The sequence below is a fragment of the Bos indicus genome, chromosome 28 (genome assembly GCF_029378745.1).
Source record: "Bos indicus isolate NIAB-ARS_2022 breed Sahiwal x Tharparkar chromosome 28, NIAB-ARS_B.indTharparkar_mat_pri_1.0, whole genome shotgun sequence".
Taxonomy (NCBI): domain Eukaryota; kingdom Metazoa; phylum Chordata; class Mammalia; order Artiodactyla; family Bovidae; genus Bos; species Bos indicus.
In genome coordinates this window covers 32165391-32186498 of record NC_091787.1, presented here as the reverse complement: position 1 = coordinate 32186498, position 21108 = coordinate 32165391, and the positions used below count along the sequence as shown (strand labels likewise).

The window sequence follows — 21108 nt, the reverse complement described above, 5'->3', positions numbered from 1 at the left end:
CTGCAGTCCTCATTTTGCCCCAAATGAAACTTAACTCACAACTCTCAAACTGTGCATTTTTAGTCAACATTATCAATCCTTTTTCTCACCAGAATGTAATTTCTCTGAAGACTGAAATTTTTGTCTGCTTTATTTGTCCCTCTATCCCTAATGTTTAGAACAATATTTGAAATAAAGTGTATGATCCATTTTGTTGTTTAGTTGTATGGCAGAAAGTGAAGAGGAACTCAAAAGCCTCTTGATGAAAGTGAAAGTGGAGAGTGAAAAAGTTGGCTTAAAGCTCAACATTCAGAAAACAAAGATCATGGCATCCGGTCCCATCACTTCATGGGAAATAGATGGGGAAACAGTGGAAACAGTGTCAGACTTTATTTTTTTGGGCTCCAAAATCACTGCAGATGGTGACTGCAGCCATGAAATTAAAAGATGCTTAGTCCTTGGAAGGAAAGTTATGACCAACCTAGATAGCATATTCAAAAGCAGAGACACTACTTTGCCAACAAAGGTTCATCTAGTCAAAGCTATGGTTTTTCCTGTGGTCATGTATGGATGTGAGATTTGGACTGTGAAGAAGGCTGAGTGCCGAAGAATTGATGCTTTTGAACTGTGGTGTTGGAGAAGACTCTTGAGAGTCCCTTGGACTGCAAGGAGATCCAACCAGTCCATTCTGAAGGAGATCAGCCCTGGGTGTTCTTTGGAAGGAATGATGCTGAAGCTGAAACTCCAGTACTTTGGCCACCTCATGTGAAGAGTTGACTCATTGGAAAAGACTCTGATGCTGGGAGGGATTGGGGGCAGGAGGAGAAGGGGACGACAGAGGATGAGATGGCTGGATGGCATCACTGACTCGATGGACATGAGTCTGAGTGAACTCCGGGAGTTGGTGATGGACAGGGAGGCCTGGCGTGCTGCGATTCATGGGGTCATAAAGAGTCAGACATGACTGAGTGACTGAACTGAACTGAACTGAAGTTGTGTCCAGTTCTTTTGCAACTCCGTGGACTATAGCCTACCAGCCTCTTCTGTCCATGGGATTTCCCACCCAAGAATACTGGAGTAGGTTGCCATTTCCTTCTCCAGGGGATTGAAGCTGTGTCTCCTGTATTTGAAACGGTTTACCTCAGATTGGGACTTGAACCCATGTGGCTGGGACTCGAATCCAGCCAAAACCCACAGTACCTTGTTTCAGGACCTAATAAGCTCAGGTTCTTTATATCTCATTGCAGAAAGAATTCAGTGAGAGACAAAGTGATAGGTAAGAAATGGATTTACTCAGATTCAGAGAGAAGCACACTTCACAGACAAGACTGTAAGCCTTGTAGAGGGCCAGTGCAGCTGTGAAATGTGGAACAGATAGTTTTTATGGGTTGGGTAATTTCATATGCTAATGAGCGGGAGGATTATTCCAACTATTTTGGGGAAGGGGTGGAGATTTCCAGGAATTGGGCCACTGCCAATTCCTTGCTCTTTTGACAGTGCCTTGGAACTGTCATGGTATCTCTGGGTGTGTCATTTAGCTTGCTGATTGAGGATCAAGGTCTAATCAAAGTTGTCTAGTCTGCCATCTTCTACACATTTGATTCTAATATTGTGTCCTTGGGTTTTGTCATTCTTTCAAATCTTGTGCCCTTCCCCTTTCCCTCCTGTACACACTGGCAGGTGGATTCTTTACCACTAAGGCACCAGGGAAGCCCATATGACCCATAGATACTTGTTTAATTAATTAATAGATTTCTAGGGATTCAGAATAAGAAAAGGAGGCTGTCAAACACGTCACTATGCTGTTTTAATTCTTCCTGTGCTTTACAATCTCCCAGATATGCCTGCACTCACTGCCCTGACTAACCTGTTCTCCAGGGGATTTCAGCTATTTGATTTGTACACTTTCGAGGTAAGTTCTAGGAAGATTCCAAGGAAGCAGATGAAGAAAGGGAGAAATCAGACATGAAAAGATCTCTATTGAGTAAAAAAACAAAGTTGTGTGGGAGAATGGTTATATGGGTTTCTTTAATCCAAAACAAAGAAAGGGACAGAATCTTATCCGCTTTGACTCTCCTTGATTTGGGAAAAAAACTGATGAGGTAAAGCAAGATAAATAAAGGAATAAAGAGCTAATCCACAAGGGAGAAGACTGTTTTATTGCTCTTACACAGATGTCTGTCCTTACAACACAGGAATTTTTTTTTTTTTCTTTCAGGGAGGGTGGGAATAGGGGTAAAAGAGCAACAATTTAAATTGGAATCTCCAGGCAGTCTGTGTTTGGGAATTAGCATTGCATTATTTTCCTGGCTCCCCACCCCCTCTTGTCTTTTAGTGGAGAAACATTTGCCCTGGAACAGTACACAGAGTTTGCATTAGCATCCCTGAGGATAGAACTTTGACCCCACAGACTAAGGAAGCTACAAATGGAAAATTCCAAGTTGCTATACTCTTTTATTTTCATGCTAATGCTTCTGCAGAGAGTATTTAAAGAAACAGATGCACAAGAACAAAAAAGAGTCCAGCACTAAGAACTCCTCTGACAACAGAGGAGTGTTTTTCCAGCATGGTCTTGTATCTGTTTGTTCCTGCAGAAGTCCAAGAGGGGTCAAGGTGAAACCCTGGTTTCATTTTATTAAAAAAGCTGAACTAGCATTGACAAGAAGAACTCTGGATCTGTGTTTCAAATCCTGGTCAGATTTGAAAGTTGTGTTAAGTTTCATTTCACTTCCTTCAGGCTACACTATTCAACTCTCAAAGATGGATGAGCACACCCTTCAGTAAAAGGCATTGGGCAATAAGGATTTCTCAGTCTCCCTTGCCAGTCCACACCTGATCTCAACAATACTCACCCTTTCCTTAGAGCCAACCCTAAATGGCACCCAGTGTACTTCCAGTCCATCAGCTACTTTCTTCATATTCTGTATGACAACAATTAAAAAAAAAAAAGCTTCTCTCTCTCTTTTTTTTTTTTTTAATAACTTTATCCTGGGATTAAATTCTCAAGTTGAAGACATATCAGAGCACTATACTCTGCAAAGCCAAATACTCTCAAAATTCTTCTTTTGATATACAAAAAAAAAAAACAAAACATTTTACTTCACCCCAGGCATCCCCCCGCAGAGCAGCAGCATCAGAAAGGCAGAATCATTCTAACTAACTCCTGCTTTAAGGTTGCTTGTCACATGTACTCCTCACCTAGATTATGGCCAGAAATTAAACAAGAATGCCACTTGGTCTCTCCCCACGTTCTCTTTAACACTGTGAAACAGCTTTCCTCCAGGATTCTTCCAAGTTTGTCAACTATACAAATGGTTTCATTTCAAGGGTTACTTTAGAACTTTTATATTCAAAGTGTATGGCACCAACAATTGGGCAGAAATGTAAGAGCAGAGAAGTAGGGGATGGAAGATTTATCCTGAAACTGTGTTTCTGTATTAAACACATGTTTGTGTCTCAGTTTTTAGGTATCTATGAGATGACTTGGAGAAAGAGGTCTTAGACGTTTAGAAGCAGAGAATGGAAGGAATAAAGCCCTTTCTTTAGCAGTGGCCACTCCCATGTGATAAGACAAACCTGGCTTTCTCCTCTCCCCCATTTGCTTTCCAATCAGTTCCTACCTTCATCCGAGGCCACCGCCCCATACTTCCATCCTCACTCAGCTCTCCCTTCCCTGCACTCCTGGATCTAGCTTAACCACTGCCTTCCATGGGTACAGGTTTCCTTCTCCAATTAGACTACAGGATTCCTGAAGGCAGAGCTCATAGCATCTTTTGCACTTCCCACAACCTCCAGCACAGGGTTCCTCTCGAAAAACCCATGACTGGCTGACTGATTGAAGAAACAGAAATAGGCCCCTGCAGTGACCTGAAGCATATGGAATTCTGATTAAGGGAACCGAGAAGGCAGAAAGCCCAATTCCACACCCTTCATAAAGTATGCACATCCCAACAAATCCCAAGTTATTGGAAAAGTAACAGCCCCGTCCCCTGACCAACCCCAACCAAGAATTTCATTAGTATGGATAAAGACCCAGAGCAGTAAATATTAATGGCTGGAAGGGGGAACAGGAGGACAGAAGGCTGAACCAAGCAGGTGTTCACTCACTCAATTTCAATCCAGCCAACAACGTCATCATTTGGCCCTCTTGAGCTCGCCGACAGGCCATTTTTCATGATTTTACCATTTCTGGCCAAATGCAAACTTTTTAATTAAATGGACCACACAATTCCAGATGTTTGTTTATTTGTTCCAAAAAAGGTTGTAAAAGCTCTACATGAGGAAAAAACCTGAGGCAGTGGTAAAGTTTTCTATGAGATGAGGCAACAAATGAGTGGGAAGACCTAAGCCTGGGAAGTTAAGGCTGGGCAGAGCTCTCAGCAGAACAATCTAGACCAAAAGCATTGGCTTCAAAGAGCTCTCCTTCCAGAAACCCAAGATTTGGGAATAAGACACCCCGGGCCCTTATTAGTTTTTATAAGAATGTAGCTCATCTTGAGCCAAAGGTCCAAACGAGAACACATTTTTGCGGCTGCCCTGCCTGCTTCTTATATGTTTGTTCCTGTTGCCATGAGCTCCACTACATTAATTTCAGCAGTCTTCCATTTAACAGGCCAGATTATAGCTCATGGCTGAGTGACAGCGGGGAATCCTGCAAGAGGGAAGGGAGAGGGGATACAGGCAGAGACTGCAGCTTCCCACGAATCAGGCTGGCTTCCTCGCAGCTGTCTGTTCTCTGGTACCCTCTACCTCTGAGTATACTCAGCCATTAAGTCAGCCAATTGCATTTGTTACAGAATGGTTCTTATATTCCTTCCACTCTTTGCCAGCCACTCCATCCTGCAGCATCAAATGCTCGATTATTTCACCATTACCCTAATTGATTCTGTACTCTAAATTTTGGTTTCAAAAGCAATATCAGAAAAACTTTGAATAACATAGGGAGGAAAAGTATTGATTGTCCATTTTCTCTGATACATGAGCCAAGGATACCCTAAAACCAAACCTTTAGCAACCTCAGACCACAACTCCATCGTGGCTGTAAGTTTCCCTTTACATCGCCCCCACCCCTGCTCCACTGGCAGTGTTCTGGCCCCAGCTGTGCTCCCCATCTGTTACCAGTTGTTTCCTAAATTACCTGTGCTTGAAACCTGCTCTTTAGAGGCAGTCACGTAACTTGGTGTCAAGAAATCCAAAGCCTCTAAAACTGGGCCACACTCCCTTCAAGGCAGTCCCACAATGGCCTTCTCAAGTCCTGGCTCTTTTCTTTCCAATCCCCTTGCACACTGCTTGCAGATTAATAACCACAGAGCAGAGCTTTAAATCAAATCTAGATTTAAATTCTACCTGTTCAAGGCCTGTCCTAACACAAACTCATTCTACATAAGAAAACTTATTTCTGAATTTTTCAAAACTGGGTCCCTGCCTCCAATGAGTTCTATCTATCCTCAGGTTTTCTTTACCCATTTCCTTTTTCTGGAATGTCCTTCTTCTGCCTTCCACCTTTAACTATCCTTCAAAGCTCAAGGCCAACACCTCAACAGTCATACCTAACTACTCTAGCCTTTACTGATTTTCTTTTCTAAGCATTTTTAACATTTGTGGTCTTTACCAAGTAAGGCAACTCTTAATTATATATCTGTTTGGTTGGCATTGCTTCATTTTTGATATATCCTTAACCAAACTATAAATTCTTCCAAGACATATACCATGTTCTCTAAGTATATATATATATATATATATATATATATACACACTGGAGGACTCCTTGAATGTTGGTGCTCAGGGCAAGATTTGTCATCTTAGGAGTCACACCTGACCACATCCCAGCTCTTCCCTTGCAATGGAAGGCAGAATAACCAGCCCACATCTTCAAAACTTCAGGACATTTCATCTCCAACTCTGTCAATTCCAGACCCTCCTTTAAAAAAAAAAAAAAAATAGAGGGGCGTATTTTTATCACTATTTTTACTTGGTCTATCTGTTGGTGGAAGGGTTATCCTTTTGACTTCCCATCCTACAGAAGTAAGGATTATTACTGTTGGGAGTGTGGAGCAAGATTCCATTTTCCCCTCCTTGCTTTGCTTCTGGAATGAAAGAACCAAGTCCATAGCCCCTGTGCGTCTATGAGTGCACCACAGTTCTGTCCAAAGAGTAGAAATAAAGCAATCACGGAGACTGCAAATGAAAAATCATCCTTGGAGAAAAAGGATAGGAAATGGACCCCAATGGATTTCAAATGCTTAAAGGAGGTTGCTTCAAGTTCCTGGCTAAAGTCCATGCCAGTCCTGGTAATAGTCTAACAGATTCATCCATCTTCAGATTCCACTTGGCTTGCTCTTCCATCACTGACAGCTTCCCAGCCAGCGAGAGCACACATGCACATCTATCTATATATATGCGGAAGTTTTAATCTACACCACCCTCCATTCCAATCCACCCAGCCTTGCTCTGCAGAGAGTGAAGCTATTGACCCTGCAAAGCAGCAGGGAGATGAATTTGATGACCCAGACTAGAGTTTTTAAACCATTTCAGCAAGGTCTAGAATCAAAGGAAAGTACAATTTATTCAGCACTTAGTAAAGTCCTTTTACTTAGGTACAGAGCGCACACACTGAAAATAGACTCCCGCTGCCACACAGATAAAATAAACCTGTCACCCATGACTGTCAAATCACTAGTCACCTCGATTAAATAAAGGAAACTTTAGCATCTCTCAGCATCTGAGACTTTCCCCAAGATTCTAAGCCCATGAAAGCATTATGAAGGGAAGAAAACACGAAAGTGAGGGCTTCTGTTGAAAATGTCATCAGAGGAAAGTATTTTACATAATTAGAAAATGCTAATAATAGCTCTGCACAGGGAATCAACACACTCTGCCCCCACACGTCCAGGGCAAAGCCATGGCGCACAGAATCCGAGACAGGGGGGCCAAGACGATGCAGTTGTTTGGCAGGAGCCACAGGCCAACCGTGTCCCCCTAGGCGAGGAGTGCTTCCATGTCAATTGCCAACTTTCCATTTTCTTTTTCAGTTTTCTTCTGTCTCTCTTTTTCTCCTTCTCCCTCTGCTGCTATCCCTACCCACCTCTTTGTTTCTTTTTATCCACAGCGTTCATATACTTTCCATAGAGGAAAGCTGGATCCATCATGCTTCTCTGAATCTTTAATGAATCAATCACATTTTCTGAGATTATCATCTGATGATTATAATCTGATGATTATCTGATGGTTAGCTCCTTTGAAAAACTAATCAAAATATTCTGGGAGAACAGAAGGCCACAAATAAACAGGTCACTTTGGTTATGAGTTTAATCTTAGGTGAGAACCACCTGGCAGGGTCAGCATAACCATGGGATTGCTTATTCCGTCTTTTTAAATGGTCAGTGAAAACCAACAAGCAATAGGCAAGAAGACTTCTTGATGCTGAACTGGTAAGAGTTCAGCAAATAAATACACTTGTTTTCCTTGAGTCTCTGTTATTATTCTGTGTAGATTCCATTTATAATGATCAAGTCTACTTAAGCCTTCACATTCCCTGTGGGTTGACCTTAGCAAGATGGTAGAAATATGAAAAATAGAAAAAGGATTTTAAATTGTCTGAAGGAGAAAGACTGTTTTCAAATCCTATAAGCTAAAACAAATTATGATGAAGTTTGGTTATCAAGCAGCCCCATCTTGAGCTTTCCTGGAAGTATTCTTTCTGGTGGCATACAGTTTTTGTAGCCAACATCTCCCCATTCCAAGCATCCTCACCTACGTTGACACATCTTCATTTATATCCATTTAATTTTCCTCTGATTCATTTCACTTTGGCTTATTTAAATAGTTAAAGCAAAACTCTCTGCATTTACGACTTCTGTGAAAATGTGTTTTATGATATCTCAAGCTAAAACTGTTTAAAAAATAAAAAAAAAAAATGCCTGCAGTTTTTCTTTCTGTCTTTTTCTTCTTTTTTGGATGACACTCATTGAGCTGCTTCATGGAGAAATACAGAAAAATCAATTGCTAAGCATAAAGTGCAATGCACATTAAGGAAACTGCGAATGATAACTAATTATGATAAGTTGCTATGTAAATCACTCTGTGACAGTCCCAGCAATCAATTCCCAACACAAATAGACCAAGCCCCTGGTTGGATAAGAGGATGAGCTTCTTACAACTGTGTCAATAAAAATAATGGCAAGGTTTCCAACAACTCATAGACATAGGGTATTATCATCCCCCAGCAAGTTTTCATAACAGATTCCCTCTCAGCTTCCTGCTCTCTTTCATACTTTTAAAGTCCAGTGCATAATATGACAAGCTAACTATGGTACATCTTCCAGATTGTTTGATCATTGGGAGGTGGGGGTAATAATAATTCAGGGATGTTCACTGGTTTTGCAGTTACTTTGCAAAATGGGTGTGTGCAAACAACTGGAATGAAACCCTCACTGTGATAGCTGTTGGCAAGGATTACGGTAGATGTGCTGACTTGTCTGTTTTAATTGGGCACTGACACTATCCACTCCTGAGGTTTTCTCTGCAGATCAGAGGAGAGGCTAGAAACTACATTTCCCAAAATCCCCTCTGTGCATGGTTCTTGGTTAGAGTGGGCCAAAGAGAGAGACAGTATGATTTGGAATTCCAGAAAGAAGGGGCAGGGCAACATGTGGGTAGTCCATAAAGTCTGAAGAACTGAGTGCCACAGACTGAGAAAGTTAGTAGGAGATGCCCAAGGATTTCTGAGATGCACAGAAATGGTCATCAAGCCCTTAAGAATCACAGGTCTCTGAGCTGAGACTCGGGGTGACACCTGCCCCGTCAGCCCTTTCCTGCATGTGTAAGTCTCTGATTCCTTACATTAAAGTCTTTCATAATGTGAATAGTGTGCATTAAATTTTCCCTCTCTGAATTCAGACTAGTACCAGAGCATTTTCCTCTTTAGCTTTTCAAATTGTCTCTGCTTCTGCATGTGTAGATTTGTAATTTTTTTATAAAAGGGTGTCAGAAAGGCGTAACAGGCAATTCTTTTGACCGAACAGGCAAGGATGCCATACTTTGTCACAGCCTTCACACGGGCTTTGGGAACGCACCCCTGACAGTGGACAGCTCCGGCTGTGCCTTTTCCTGTACGTTCTCTCCTCTTTCCCCCAGCACAATGCCTCAGTGAATCCTGCATCTGCTTCATGCATCCTGTGTAAAGGACAAATAACTGGGGTGGCCTGGGATCCAAGGACACAGAGTCTGGATTTTTTCCTTTCCTATGTTGCTGAGTGATTCCGTCTTTCCTAGCAATTGCTGCAAGTATCTTCCTCTGTTAAATGAGAACAGTAATATTTACCCTCCCCACCTTATTGGGTGTATTGATGGTCTCTGCTCTAAATAGAAATGTTTTCCCAAAAGACACAATGGTTAATAAAGATGCAAATTCTACTTCTAATAGCTACTAGATAAAAAGTAGCAATATATGGCTTTCAGGGGTACATCCTATGGCCAGGATATATTGAAAGAGACATTTCTCCCACAAACATTTCAACATTCCTCATAAATGTGGCTACCCACTGATGATGTAGCGTGCAGACCAGCAGCAGGTAGCAGCTGGCATCACTGATACAGCACCATATCCCCATATTTTGAAGACATGCTCAGAACTAGAGGAGAATTCTCAGAGAGATTTTAAGTGGACTGTTCTAAAACTCTATCTTTACCACAACCTGCATCTTATTGAGAGTCCAGTCCCTTCTCTGAGAGCTTCTGTACTAGTACAAGAACTCCATAAGTTGCTTTAATTCATCCTATTCCTTTCCGTCAGCCAAACACCAGAGTCTGAAAACTATGACTTCAAAATAATGATCTACTTGGAAGTTATGCAATATGGCTAAATGCTGTCTGGCAATGAACCAACAGATAGAGCTCCCGTCCAAGATGACTTGGGTTTCTGAAAGCAACAGAGTTGAGGCCTGCCATTTCTAAGACTGGCCTCTCCCTTCAGTATGTGCTCACCCCCAAAGGCAGATGGGTCTCCTTCCTCAGATGCAATCAAGTTACCTTGCAATTTATGTGCAACCAGGTACTTAGGTAACAGTTAGAGGTACCAAAGGTACTGCCTTTCCCCTGGGTTTCTATCGCTCATCGTTTACTGAACAAATATTTATGGATCTCTGATTAAGTAGGAGGTCCTGTGACAGGCACTGAAGATACAGTGCTAAGTAAACACCCGTACCTCCAACCTCCACCCCACCCTGATCTCCACTGAAAGCTGCTGTCCAGGAAAACAGCCCCTGAAAAGGGGAAGCTGACCGAATGCAAATGGATAGAGTGGGATCAGAGGAGCTTTCCTTGGAGCTGTGGTGTTTCAGCTTATACCTGAGTAGGAGTTAGTGATATGAAAGAAAAGAGTTAGAATCTATATTGCCCCTCAGGGAGCTTGTGCATTTATAAGGAGTTCAAGACATACACAGACCTGACCTGTGTTATATAAAGCAGAACATAAGCAACTACACAAAGGAGATAAGGGCTTCCCAGCTGGCTCAGCAGTAAAGAATCTGTCAGCCAATGCAGGAGACACAGGTTCACTTCCTGCTCCAGGATATTCCCCTGGAGAAGGAAATGGCAACCCACTCCAGTATTCTTGCCTGGAAATCCCCATGGACAGAGGAGCCTGATGTGCTACAGTTCATGGGGTCGCAAAGAGTCGGACACAACTTAGCAACCCACAGCAACAAAGGAAATTAAGAAGGGGAGAAATCCCATGAAGGTACAATAATTAAAAATCTCCCAGAGGAAGCACAGAGCACTGGGCATCACTATCTCTAGGAGGTCTGGTTTATCTGTACGTTATAGATGGAAAAATAGAGTCCCCTGACTCCTGATCATTATTCTGAGCTCAGACTCCTCTTGCATTTGAATCTACAGTCCTGAGGACATGGATCCCTGGCCTATCAAACTCGACATTGGAAGTCACATAAAAGGACAAGCACAGGGAAAATGGCATGTATAGAAAGATAGCAATTTGTACATGAACTACTGCCTACCAGTTTGTGTAGTCGCTGGTGCGGAATGAAAAGAGATTGGGAACCAGATGAATCAAAAAGTACTTGCAAATAGAATTTCCACTTAGGGCTTTACAGACTGAGTCCAGACATCATGGAGGATTTCACCTGGGAAACAACTGGTGTAATTTGCTTTATAACGTGGAAGCATCTCTCTGGATAAATGTTTGTAGGCCGTTTCCATGGAAATATTAACAAATGACCCTCAAGGAGTTTGGTGATCTAAGGAATCAGAAACTTAGAATAATTTCTTTAACTTAAATACAAAAAAAAAAAAAAAACAAGATGTCATTAAGTGGTTTCATTCTGGTGCTGAAAACTATCGTTTTCCTCATTTGTCACTGCATGATTCATGCCAAGCTGAAATATATTAGTCTCATATTTTCCCTACACATATCAGCCCAATAGTAATTCAGCCTAATGGGCATCTTTGGTTCTCTCTTTCTGGTCTCCTCATGACCATAAGTCCAAAGACCTGGCCATCTTTCATGATGCTGACTTGCTTTTTCAACATCCAAGTACTTAGCAATGATTAGGCAATGAATGTATTAAATGTGTATTAATTGCTCAGGAAAATCAAGACATTTGTCTTGGCTTCCATTAAATAACACTTTTTCCATTGGTGTTATACTCTGATGTCATTCAAGAGTGTCTATTTTAATTCAGATCACACTAGGCATTTTTCCATATTCCAAGTGTTACCCAAGTATCTTCAAAACTTATTGCTTTATATTCCTTTTCTTCAAGGTTCAGATTTTTTATTTTACTGTTACAATGACAGATGACCTTTGCCCTGTTACTGATGACTATCACTTATTTGATCAAGTCCTCCTGTTGTGAAATCTCAATTTCATGGCCAGATGAACTGAAGCAGGCTTGAGGGCTCTGAGACTTCAGTTTCTATTCATGTAATCAACACAAACTCAATCAATTCAAATACAAGAGACTAATAAATAAATCCATGAGACTATGATGCAAGGCTTAATTTGTTATTCCTTCTAGACAGGGTATAATAATTTGTGTAGAGGAATCCCCCCCACCCCTGTGAAAAACAGTCTTTAAAGGGATATACTCAAAACCTTCATAAGAATATTCAGAAGAGATCTGTTCATACCCCTCAAAAACACATTGGCAGCTATTTATGCTACTTGACGTTGAGCAAAATTGATTTTCACAAATTGCACACTTTCAGAATGGAATCACAACTGAACCCTAATTAAACCAATGCATATTAGTTATGTTAATTAATACTAATTATTAATTAATTAATTAAATCAACTCCACTGAATCCAGACATCAAACAGAAAACACAAGTCCAAGTCACAGATACCTGGAATCCTACAGAATGTTAGTGTGCCATTTAACCAAAGCCCCCACATCTCCCTAGAGGGCCAGTTCCATCACTTTCTGATAATCTCTACAGACTTGGCTCCTACCCACCCATCCTGCAATGCAGCTTGGATGACAAAGCTGGAAGAGCCTTTATTCAGTGTCCCTTGAATGTACAGAGCAATTTTCTGCTTGGGGAAGTGATGTTTAAAAGTATGTAGAGCCCTCAACCTAAGCCTGTTCTTACTTACCCTTGGAAGATAGATTCATAACTATGAAATATGACTGTGGTCATAACTAGAATAAAAAGGGGTAAACAAATTACATCACATGGCCTCTTCCTGTCCTAACCAATTACAACAGAAGTGATCACATGGTCCTTGGCTTAAACAGCCAGTTGGAGATAAAGCATGTTTAAACTATATTCCTTGCAGACTCTAGAGATGACAATAGAAATTCAAGGCTTTGGAAGAGCTGGGTAAGCCAAATTAAAATTTCAAGGATCAGAGAATTCAAGGAAAACTGCATATTGATTCTATCCTTTTAGCTGTAATGTAGAGTTCACTCATTTTGAAATTACAGATTTCAACTATAATAATAGTGACACTTTTACAAATATTAGTGAGTTTCCCAATTTCTCTCCACCACTTTCTCTGGAGGTAATGACCTCCTTTGTAACTTTTAAGTGTGATAATCTCGTTGCTTAAAGAAAAAAAATATCACAAAATTATATTCCACCATAGACCTATTTGCCTTCCCAAAAGACTGCCACTAAATTCTATTTAATGTGAGTCAAAATTATGAGGCTTGACAGGTATGGTTTTCTTATCACAGACTTGAAAATCACTTGTTCCATCCAAAGTGCCAAGGCAGCAGTAATGATCCCCGAGCTCCGCACAGCCCGGTATCTCTCCTGTAGCCACAAAACGCAATAAAAAGCACGGTTCCTACCTCGGTGACTGGTGAGTTCCCTGGAAGCAGAAGGCAGGGGTGTGTAGCGGCTCTTAGGAGAGACAGCAACGCTGTCACTGGAGGCCTGTGTGAAAAAAAAAAGCACACCAACATGAGCAACACCAAACACTAAACACTTCTGTTTACCAAACTTGTCTCCTTGGGATCTGGGTTTGGAGAACATGTTATGGACCAAGGTTCTTCTTAGGAAGCAAGAGCTGTCTCTGTTGAGATAATATTTTGGTAAGTGTCAGGTCAAATACAATGCTTTGAGGGGACTTGGTACCGGTGGAAGGGATCTGAGACAAGGGGATGGTTTGTTTATTGAGTGGAATTGTGAGGAGGAGAAGGAAAAGAGATGTTGAGGGCAGGAAATGATGCAGACTTAGATTTCTGTCACAGTTATTCCCCAATAGATTTCTACCCCAAATTCCCACAGATTAAACCCTTACTGTATATAGATTTCTATGGAACCAGTGAAGAGGCTGAGCTCGGCCTGCAGGGTGAATGGGACAAAGAGGGCTGGTTTCCTGGGCCCAGTGCGGCATGGAGACAGGGGAAAGGTGAAGACGTAAGAAGCATGAAGAGACCCAGGAGAAGGATACATGATATCGAAGACCTTGCAATTGGGGTTGTGGCTACATTTAACAATAGCATTAAAAAAATCATCTGAAATTTGAAGTACAATGGTTATCAACAAAACTTTGCCATTTGGAGGACTGAGAGAAAATGATATGAAATCTATCTGTGCAGATGCTTTTTTTTCTACATGCAAAGTTCTTTAACCATCCACCTTGATATGGTGTGACCCAGGCTGCTCTCTGTCTCTAATTAGTGCTACACCCATGGGGGCTAAGGTGTGAGGAAAGACCACAGCTGGAGAGCCGGGTGTCACTCCAGGCTACTGACCAGTATGTCATATTCAGAGTGAGGTAGCGTGGAACACGAAGCATCACTGCTGCAATTCTTACTGAGACTTCTGAATCAAACACTACTTTTTTTTTTTTTTTTAATATCCTAAAAAGAACATCTGCTAGGATCAAAATCCTAAGCTTACAACCTTTCCAAGTTTCATGAAAAAGTAAATTTCATTAATGCTACATTTTTCTTTCTGGAAAAGGAAATACATTTATGGGATATATTTGCCCTAGTAGGAGCAGGCCTTTTCTCCAAAGAGATTATAGACATTATAGGAATCAAAACTAAGTAGGAGATTAGACCTACTTGCTAGAAAAACCCTTTAAACCCTGTTTCTGACATTTGAGATGTTTGATTAAGCGGCTTTCAGTGGAGACTTAGAGAAAGAGTTCTGAATAGGGCAAAAGCAGAAGCTATGTCCCTAAGGTAGAGACAGATTTTGGGTAGCATTACTTAACTCCAGCAGCAAGAGAAATATACTGTGTTTAAAGCTTGATCCAAGGGTATCGGGTCCAGAAAGATCAAAGTTCAGTCCCTAAGAAAAACATTTGAAAAAGTACCTAAAGACTTTTTCAGATGCTGTAATCATATAAAACAATCAGCAATTAGATTAAAATTCAAACACTAGAATCACCAGATACTTCTCCATTTGGCATTCAAGGTCTCCTGTAATCCCTATTTGATCAATAGGGCTTCCCTATTTGATCAATGAGACACAAAGAGAATGTTCTAAGTATGGCGTCTATTCATCGTATGCTGCTCCTGCTTGAGGCAGGGGAGGAGCAACCAGGGCTGTCCTTCCACAGATCTACTATACTTCCTCTGAAAGAGGCCAGAGCTTCTCTCCCTGTCAATGTTTCTGCTCGATCTCATTGCTAAAAAAGCCTGAAGATCCAGGATGAGTTTTAGGTTGCTATATTGTGATGTTTCTTGGTATTTTTAATCTCAATTTGGGCTGTTGACAATTTGATGACAGCTTTTCCTAAAATTACTAGAAGAAACTACCTCTCAGCAAATATCTCTGACTGGGCAAAACATTCATGTTTTGTAACCAAGAGTAAAATAGTGATTTAAGTTTTATTTCCAGTTTTAGTCGAAGCAAAAATTGTGTGGCTTTAGTTCTGTTTTGCAGTCATCATTCTATGCCTAGCATTTAATTACTTTCTGCTCAGTGTCCATTTATAAACTCAAGTCATGGAAAAGAAACCAGGATGAGAACAATTTTGCAAACTATGCCTTTTGGTGAGACTTTCGTGGCTGGATGTTTGGGAAAACTGCTACAAACCAAGATTCTAAATACCAGTTCTTTGACTTGACTTTTAGCAAAATGAAGTCCGTGTGATCTTTTTAATAGTGATGTTGAAAATTATGCTTAGAAGCTTGATTCAGAAAAGCACAATCATATGAAAGAAGTGGACAAAACAGTGTCTTATATTTGCACATTACCTGTTCCTGATTAAAGAATTACCCTTGAAACTGAAGCAATACATTCATAGTATATCAGGAATGAGATAATAGAAACATTAGTTGAAATTTTTAAATAATGTTTTCCTTTATGTGGATAAAGCAGATATGCCTAAAATGGGATCAGGAAAATTGGGGTAAATCAGACTCCTCAGAACTACAAATGATTCTCAAATCTTTAAGTACTTGGAAAATTTTCTAACCATCCATGGCAAAAAATTACACTTTCACATTTTACTTTATGAATCTCCCCGTTAGAGGATTTCTGTAACATCTACAATAAAATATTAGCATTTAGAATATCTGTCTCTAAATAAATAAAAATATAATAAAAATGGACAAAAGAAAAAAAAAAAAGATAATTCAAAGAAGAGAAAACCTGAGTGGCCAATAAATAAAAGAGAAGATGGTCAGATTCACTAGCCCTAAGGGCACCTCAGATTAAAACAAAGTACAATTCTTTGTTCATCATAGTTGGCAAACTTTTAAGTCTCATAATAAAGAGTGCTATCGAGAACCAAGGGCAACAAAACTCTTAACCTCTCATCTTTTGCCAGTGGGAATGTACATTGGTTCAACCACTTAGGAGAGTAATTTAGCAATATCTAATAAAACTGAAAACTGGTACTGCAATTCCCTTTAAAATATATACACTATGGAAAATTTTACTCAGGTCTGTAAGGTAGATCATAAAACAATGTTTATTGCAGCATTATTTACAACAGAACAAATTGGAAATAATTCAAATGTCTATCAATGAGGAAAATGGATAAATAAAATGTTGTATATTCATATGACAGAATAATATTTAGCACTTAAGAGCAATAAAGCTGATTTATAGATCTCAATTTGAATAGGTCTAAAAATTTAATGCAAAGTGAAAATGCAAGTCGCAAAATGATAAATGTAGCGCAATACTATTTATGTAAATGTGTAGTTCTTTGATCGCATGTGTATATGGAAAGATCTAAAAAATATAAAAGTTAAATATTAAATTCATGAAAATGGTTGCCCCTACCAGAGAACAGAGTAACAGAATTGGTGCTAATGGAAAGTGGGGAGGTTCAATTTTACACTTAAGGTTTATTTCTTTTATTGAAACATAACACTTGAAAAAAAAAAAAAACCAACATATTAGAAAATACAAATCCTGTAGGGTAACTAAGCATGCTTGTTATTTTTCAAACTTCTCTACATTCTTTGAATTTCTCAAAATTAAACATGAAAATTGAAAAAACAGGGTCCTGTTTCTACCTAATCCATACATCCGATGTTGAAAACCCATAATTAGAGGACACTTTCTCTAACAGTTTTCCAGTACTTGCACAAAATGAATTAAGGCCATCTCTGGTTGGCTTTTTTGGTGAAATATCCCAGTTCTAATTCTTCTTAAGGTACTGAACTGTAACAACGGAATAGAAAAAGTGGATAAATAGCAATAAATATAAATCCCCCACTTCATGCCAAGGCTTAAGATGCTCATTCTACCTGGTAAGTCTTTCTACTTAAGATTGGCCAAAGCATATGTAGGTTTTTGTACTTGTCTCCTGCTCACAACTGGAGAGTTACTAATAATTTTTTACACTCACATCATTAATGATAATGGTCACTAATATACCGTGCTCTGCAGTTTCCATCATGCAGAAAGGAAGCTAGAACTCTGGCAACCTCACTGGAAAAGATTCAACGAAATACAGTAAAAGAGACTTGCAAAGTGAGAATTTCATTCCGCGGTTCCAGAAAACAAATGTCTTCAGATGAACTGTACAATTCAAGCCCCTCCCATTGGGTGCATTCCACGGAAACCTGCATTCCAGTGGATATGTCTGAATATCATGGATGCCCAGCAGGAACATGATACAGACCGCAGGAGGAGATATTTGGCAGGCTTCAAAACAAGAAGGGGGCAGCTACAAAGTTGTTTAATAGCCATAAATCTCCAACTATTTTTCACAAAATACCATCTAAGACCAGAGCTCCACAACTCATTCCCCATCACTCAGCTCAAGTGGAGCGCTCTGGCATGCTCACTCACCCTTAAATCATACACTGCATAAAGTGATCCCAGGTCTGGGAAATTTGTCAGCCTCTTTCAAGTAAAAGCAATCTTCGCTTTTCATCACAATTCATTCCCTGAAACTGTGGTATAAAGCTGACTCTTCTAAAAACATTTATTTTCTCTCATAAGAAAAAGCGTCACTCATTTAGTTATCAAGGATTTAATAACCACCTACTATATGCCAGGCCCTTTGCAGAGAATACCAAGAAAAATAAAATCAGGACCTTAGTTGAATTCTTAACTCATCCAAAAAAAAAAAAAAATCATGATTAATGCTGGTTAGGAAGAGTCACCAACTCATAGCCTGATCCCCATATTTTGCATCATCCAGAACTTTGACCCTAACCTCTAGGATGACAGCTGAGCACATGGACCAGTAATTACATTCTTGCTTGTTTCTTCTTCATACTAACAGAGAGCTTTCGAGATTAACTCTATTAAATTTCTGAGATTAACTATACTATTAACCCCAGTACCCAACATGCTGCCAGAAATACAGAAAGATGTCAATGCATAATGCTTGAATGAATAAAACATTTTAATGTCAAAGAGAAAACTATATACCATGATTATAATTCAACACAAAAGCACGAGCCAAGTTGCCAGAGGCAGAGGTAAAGACTTGACAGCATCTCAAGGATTAAGAGCCACAGAACCAGCCTAAGGATGGAGTCTTCCGACCTGCTCACAGGTAGAGGCAGCACGCCTTCCAGTGGGAAGACAGGAAGCCTCCACCGTAGACGCAACATGTTGGGAAGGTGGAGGAACAGGAGCAACTATATTCTTGTCCAGAGACAGAAGCCAACAAAAATGAGAGGAAAATAAAGGGTAAAAAGGGATGAGGGTGAGGAACCAAGGGACCAAGAAAGGATAAAACTGGGCAAAAGGCAGAGTCAGATCAAGAGCCCAGCATTCAGCTGACTGAGGAGGTGGGGTGGAGGCGTAATTCAGAGAAGTCCCTCAGGGAAGGGGCGGGTTGGGTGGAGGGCTGCACCAAAGGCTCTCTGGAATCAGGAAGCCCTTTGCAGGAAAACCACCTCTGAGTTTGCCATTGATCTAAAGGGGCTCTAGTTTTGCCAGTGCCTAAAAGGTCATTAGGCACAGAGTTGCAGTTCTGAAATGCTTATGGGAGAAAAAAGGAAAGATGGACTATAGATTGGGCGTTTTTTGGACCTTTACAAAAGTAATCAAGTCATAGAATGTAAGAGCTGTAAAAGACCTTTTCAGTCATTGAGAGTAGTGGTTTTTCAAAATATTTTAGCAGATATTTTTATAACAAAAAAATCAGATCAGATCAGATCAGGTCAGTTGCTCAGTGGTGTCCGACTCTTTGCGATCCCATGAATCGCAGCACGCCAGGCCTCCCTGTCCATCACCAACTCCCAGAGTTCACCCAGACTTACGTCCATCGAGTCAGAGATGCCATCCAGCCATCTCATCCTCTGTTGTCCCCTTCTCCTCCTGCCCCCAATCCCTCCCAGCATCAGAGTCTTTTCCAATGAGTCAACTCTTCACATGAGGTGGCCAAAGTACTGGAGTTTCAGCTTCAGCATCATTCCTTCCAAAGAAATCCCAGGGCTGATCTCCTTCAGAATGGACTGGTTGGATCTCCTTGCAGTCCAAGGGACTCTCAAGAGTCTTCTCCAACACCACAGTTCAAAAGCATCAATTCTTCAGCGCTCAGCTTTCTTCACAGTCCAACTCTCACATCCATACATGACCACAGGAAAAACCATAGCCTTGACTAGATGAACCTTTGTTGGCAAAGTAATGTCTCTGCTTTTGAATATGCTATCTAGGTTGGTCATAACTTTCAAAAAACCAAAACCATCTAAATACTGAACATTATGGAAATAATCATATTTATTTACAGTAACCAAATATAAACTTGCTTGCTTGCTAAGTCACTTCAGTCGTGTCTGACTCTGTGTGACCCCATAGATGGCAGCCCACCAGGCTCCCCCGTCCCTGGGATTCTCCAGGCAAGAACACTGGAGTGGGTTGCCATTTCCTTCTCCAATGCATGAAAGTGAAAAGTGAAAGTGAAGTCGCTCAGTCATGTCCGACTCTTAGCGACGCCATGGACTGCAGCCCACCAGGCTCATCCATCCATGGGATTTTCCAGGCAAGAGTACTGGAGTGGGGTGCCATTGCCTTCTCCATAGTGACCCCATGGATTGCAGCCTAACAGGCTCCTCTGTCCAAATATAAACTAAATATGCTAAATTTTTATTACACAATATTAAGTGAACACAGTAAATATAAGAATAGTATTGATATATCTGTTGCTATTTTTAACATAATATTTGCAATGAGTAAAAGGATAAAAGTTAATAAGCAAAGATGCAAAGATTTTTGTCAACAATGTGGTTTGCAATGATTTGATTTTTAAACTTTATTTAATGGTGCCATTGCTTTTGGCGGTTTAAAATATTTAAAAATTAAAATCCTACCAGGGCTAATGTGAAACAACACACTTTCCATCAAGTATCCCCTGAGAAATCTGTATGCAGGTCAAGAAGCAACAGTTAGAACTGGACGTGGAACAAAAGACTGGTTCCAAATCGGGAAAGGACTACGTCAAGATTGTATATTATCACCCTACTTATTTAACTTATATGCAGAGAACATCATGAGAAACGTTGGACTGAAGTAAAAGCTGGAATCAAGACTGCTGGGAGAAGTATCAAGAACCTCATATATGCAGATGACACCACCCTTATGGCAGAGGCAAAGAAGAACTAAAGAGCCTCTTGATGAAAGTGAAAGAGGAGAGTGAAAAAGTTAGCTTAAAACTCAACATTCAGAAAACAAAGATCAGGGAAACTAGTCCCATCAGTTCATGGCAAATAAATGGAGAAACAATGGAAACAGTGACAGACTTTATTTTGGGGGGCTCCAAAATCACTGCATATGGTGACTGCAGCCATAAAATTAAAAGACACTTGTTCCTTGGAAGAAAAGCTATGACCAATCTAAACAGCAATACTGAAAAGCAAAGACATTGCTTTGCCAACAAAGGTCCATCTAGTCAAAGCTATAGTTTTTCCAATAGTCATGTATGGATGTGAGAATTGGACTATAAAGAAAGATGAGCACCGAAGAACTGATGCTTTTGAACTGTAGTGTTGGAGAAGACCCTTGAGAGTCCCTTGGACTGCTAGGAGATCCAACCAGTCCATCCTAAAGGAAATCAGCCCTGAATATTCAATGGAAGGACAGATGCTGAAGCTGAAACTCCAATACTTTGGCTACCTGATGCGAAGAACTGACTCACTGGAAAAGACCCTGATGCTGTGAAAGATTGAAGGCAGGAGGAGAAGGGGACGACGGAGGATGAGATGGTTGGATGGCATCACCGACTCAATGGACGTG

At 40.5% G+C, this 21108-nt stretch overlaps 1 protein-coding gene across 1 annotated transcript in view; it reads right to left on the bottom strand.

Moving 5' to 3' along the window:
- Positions 1-21108, bottom strand: part of LRMDA (leucine rich melanocyte differentiation associated) — a 1201191-nt gene that overhangs the window by 259124 nt on the left and 920959 nt on the right. Inside the window, exon 6 of the mRNA XM_070782009.1 lies at positions 13293-13377. Coding sequence (XP_070638110.1) covers positions 13293-13377 — 85 coding nt within the window. The remainder of the gene's footprint in view (positions 1-13292; positions 13378-21108) is intronic.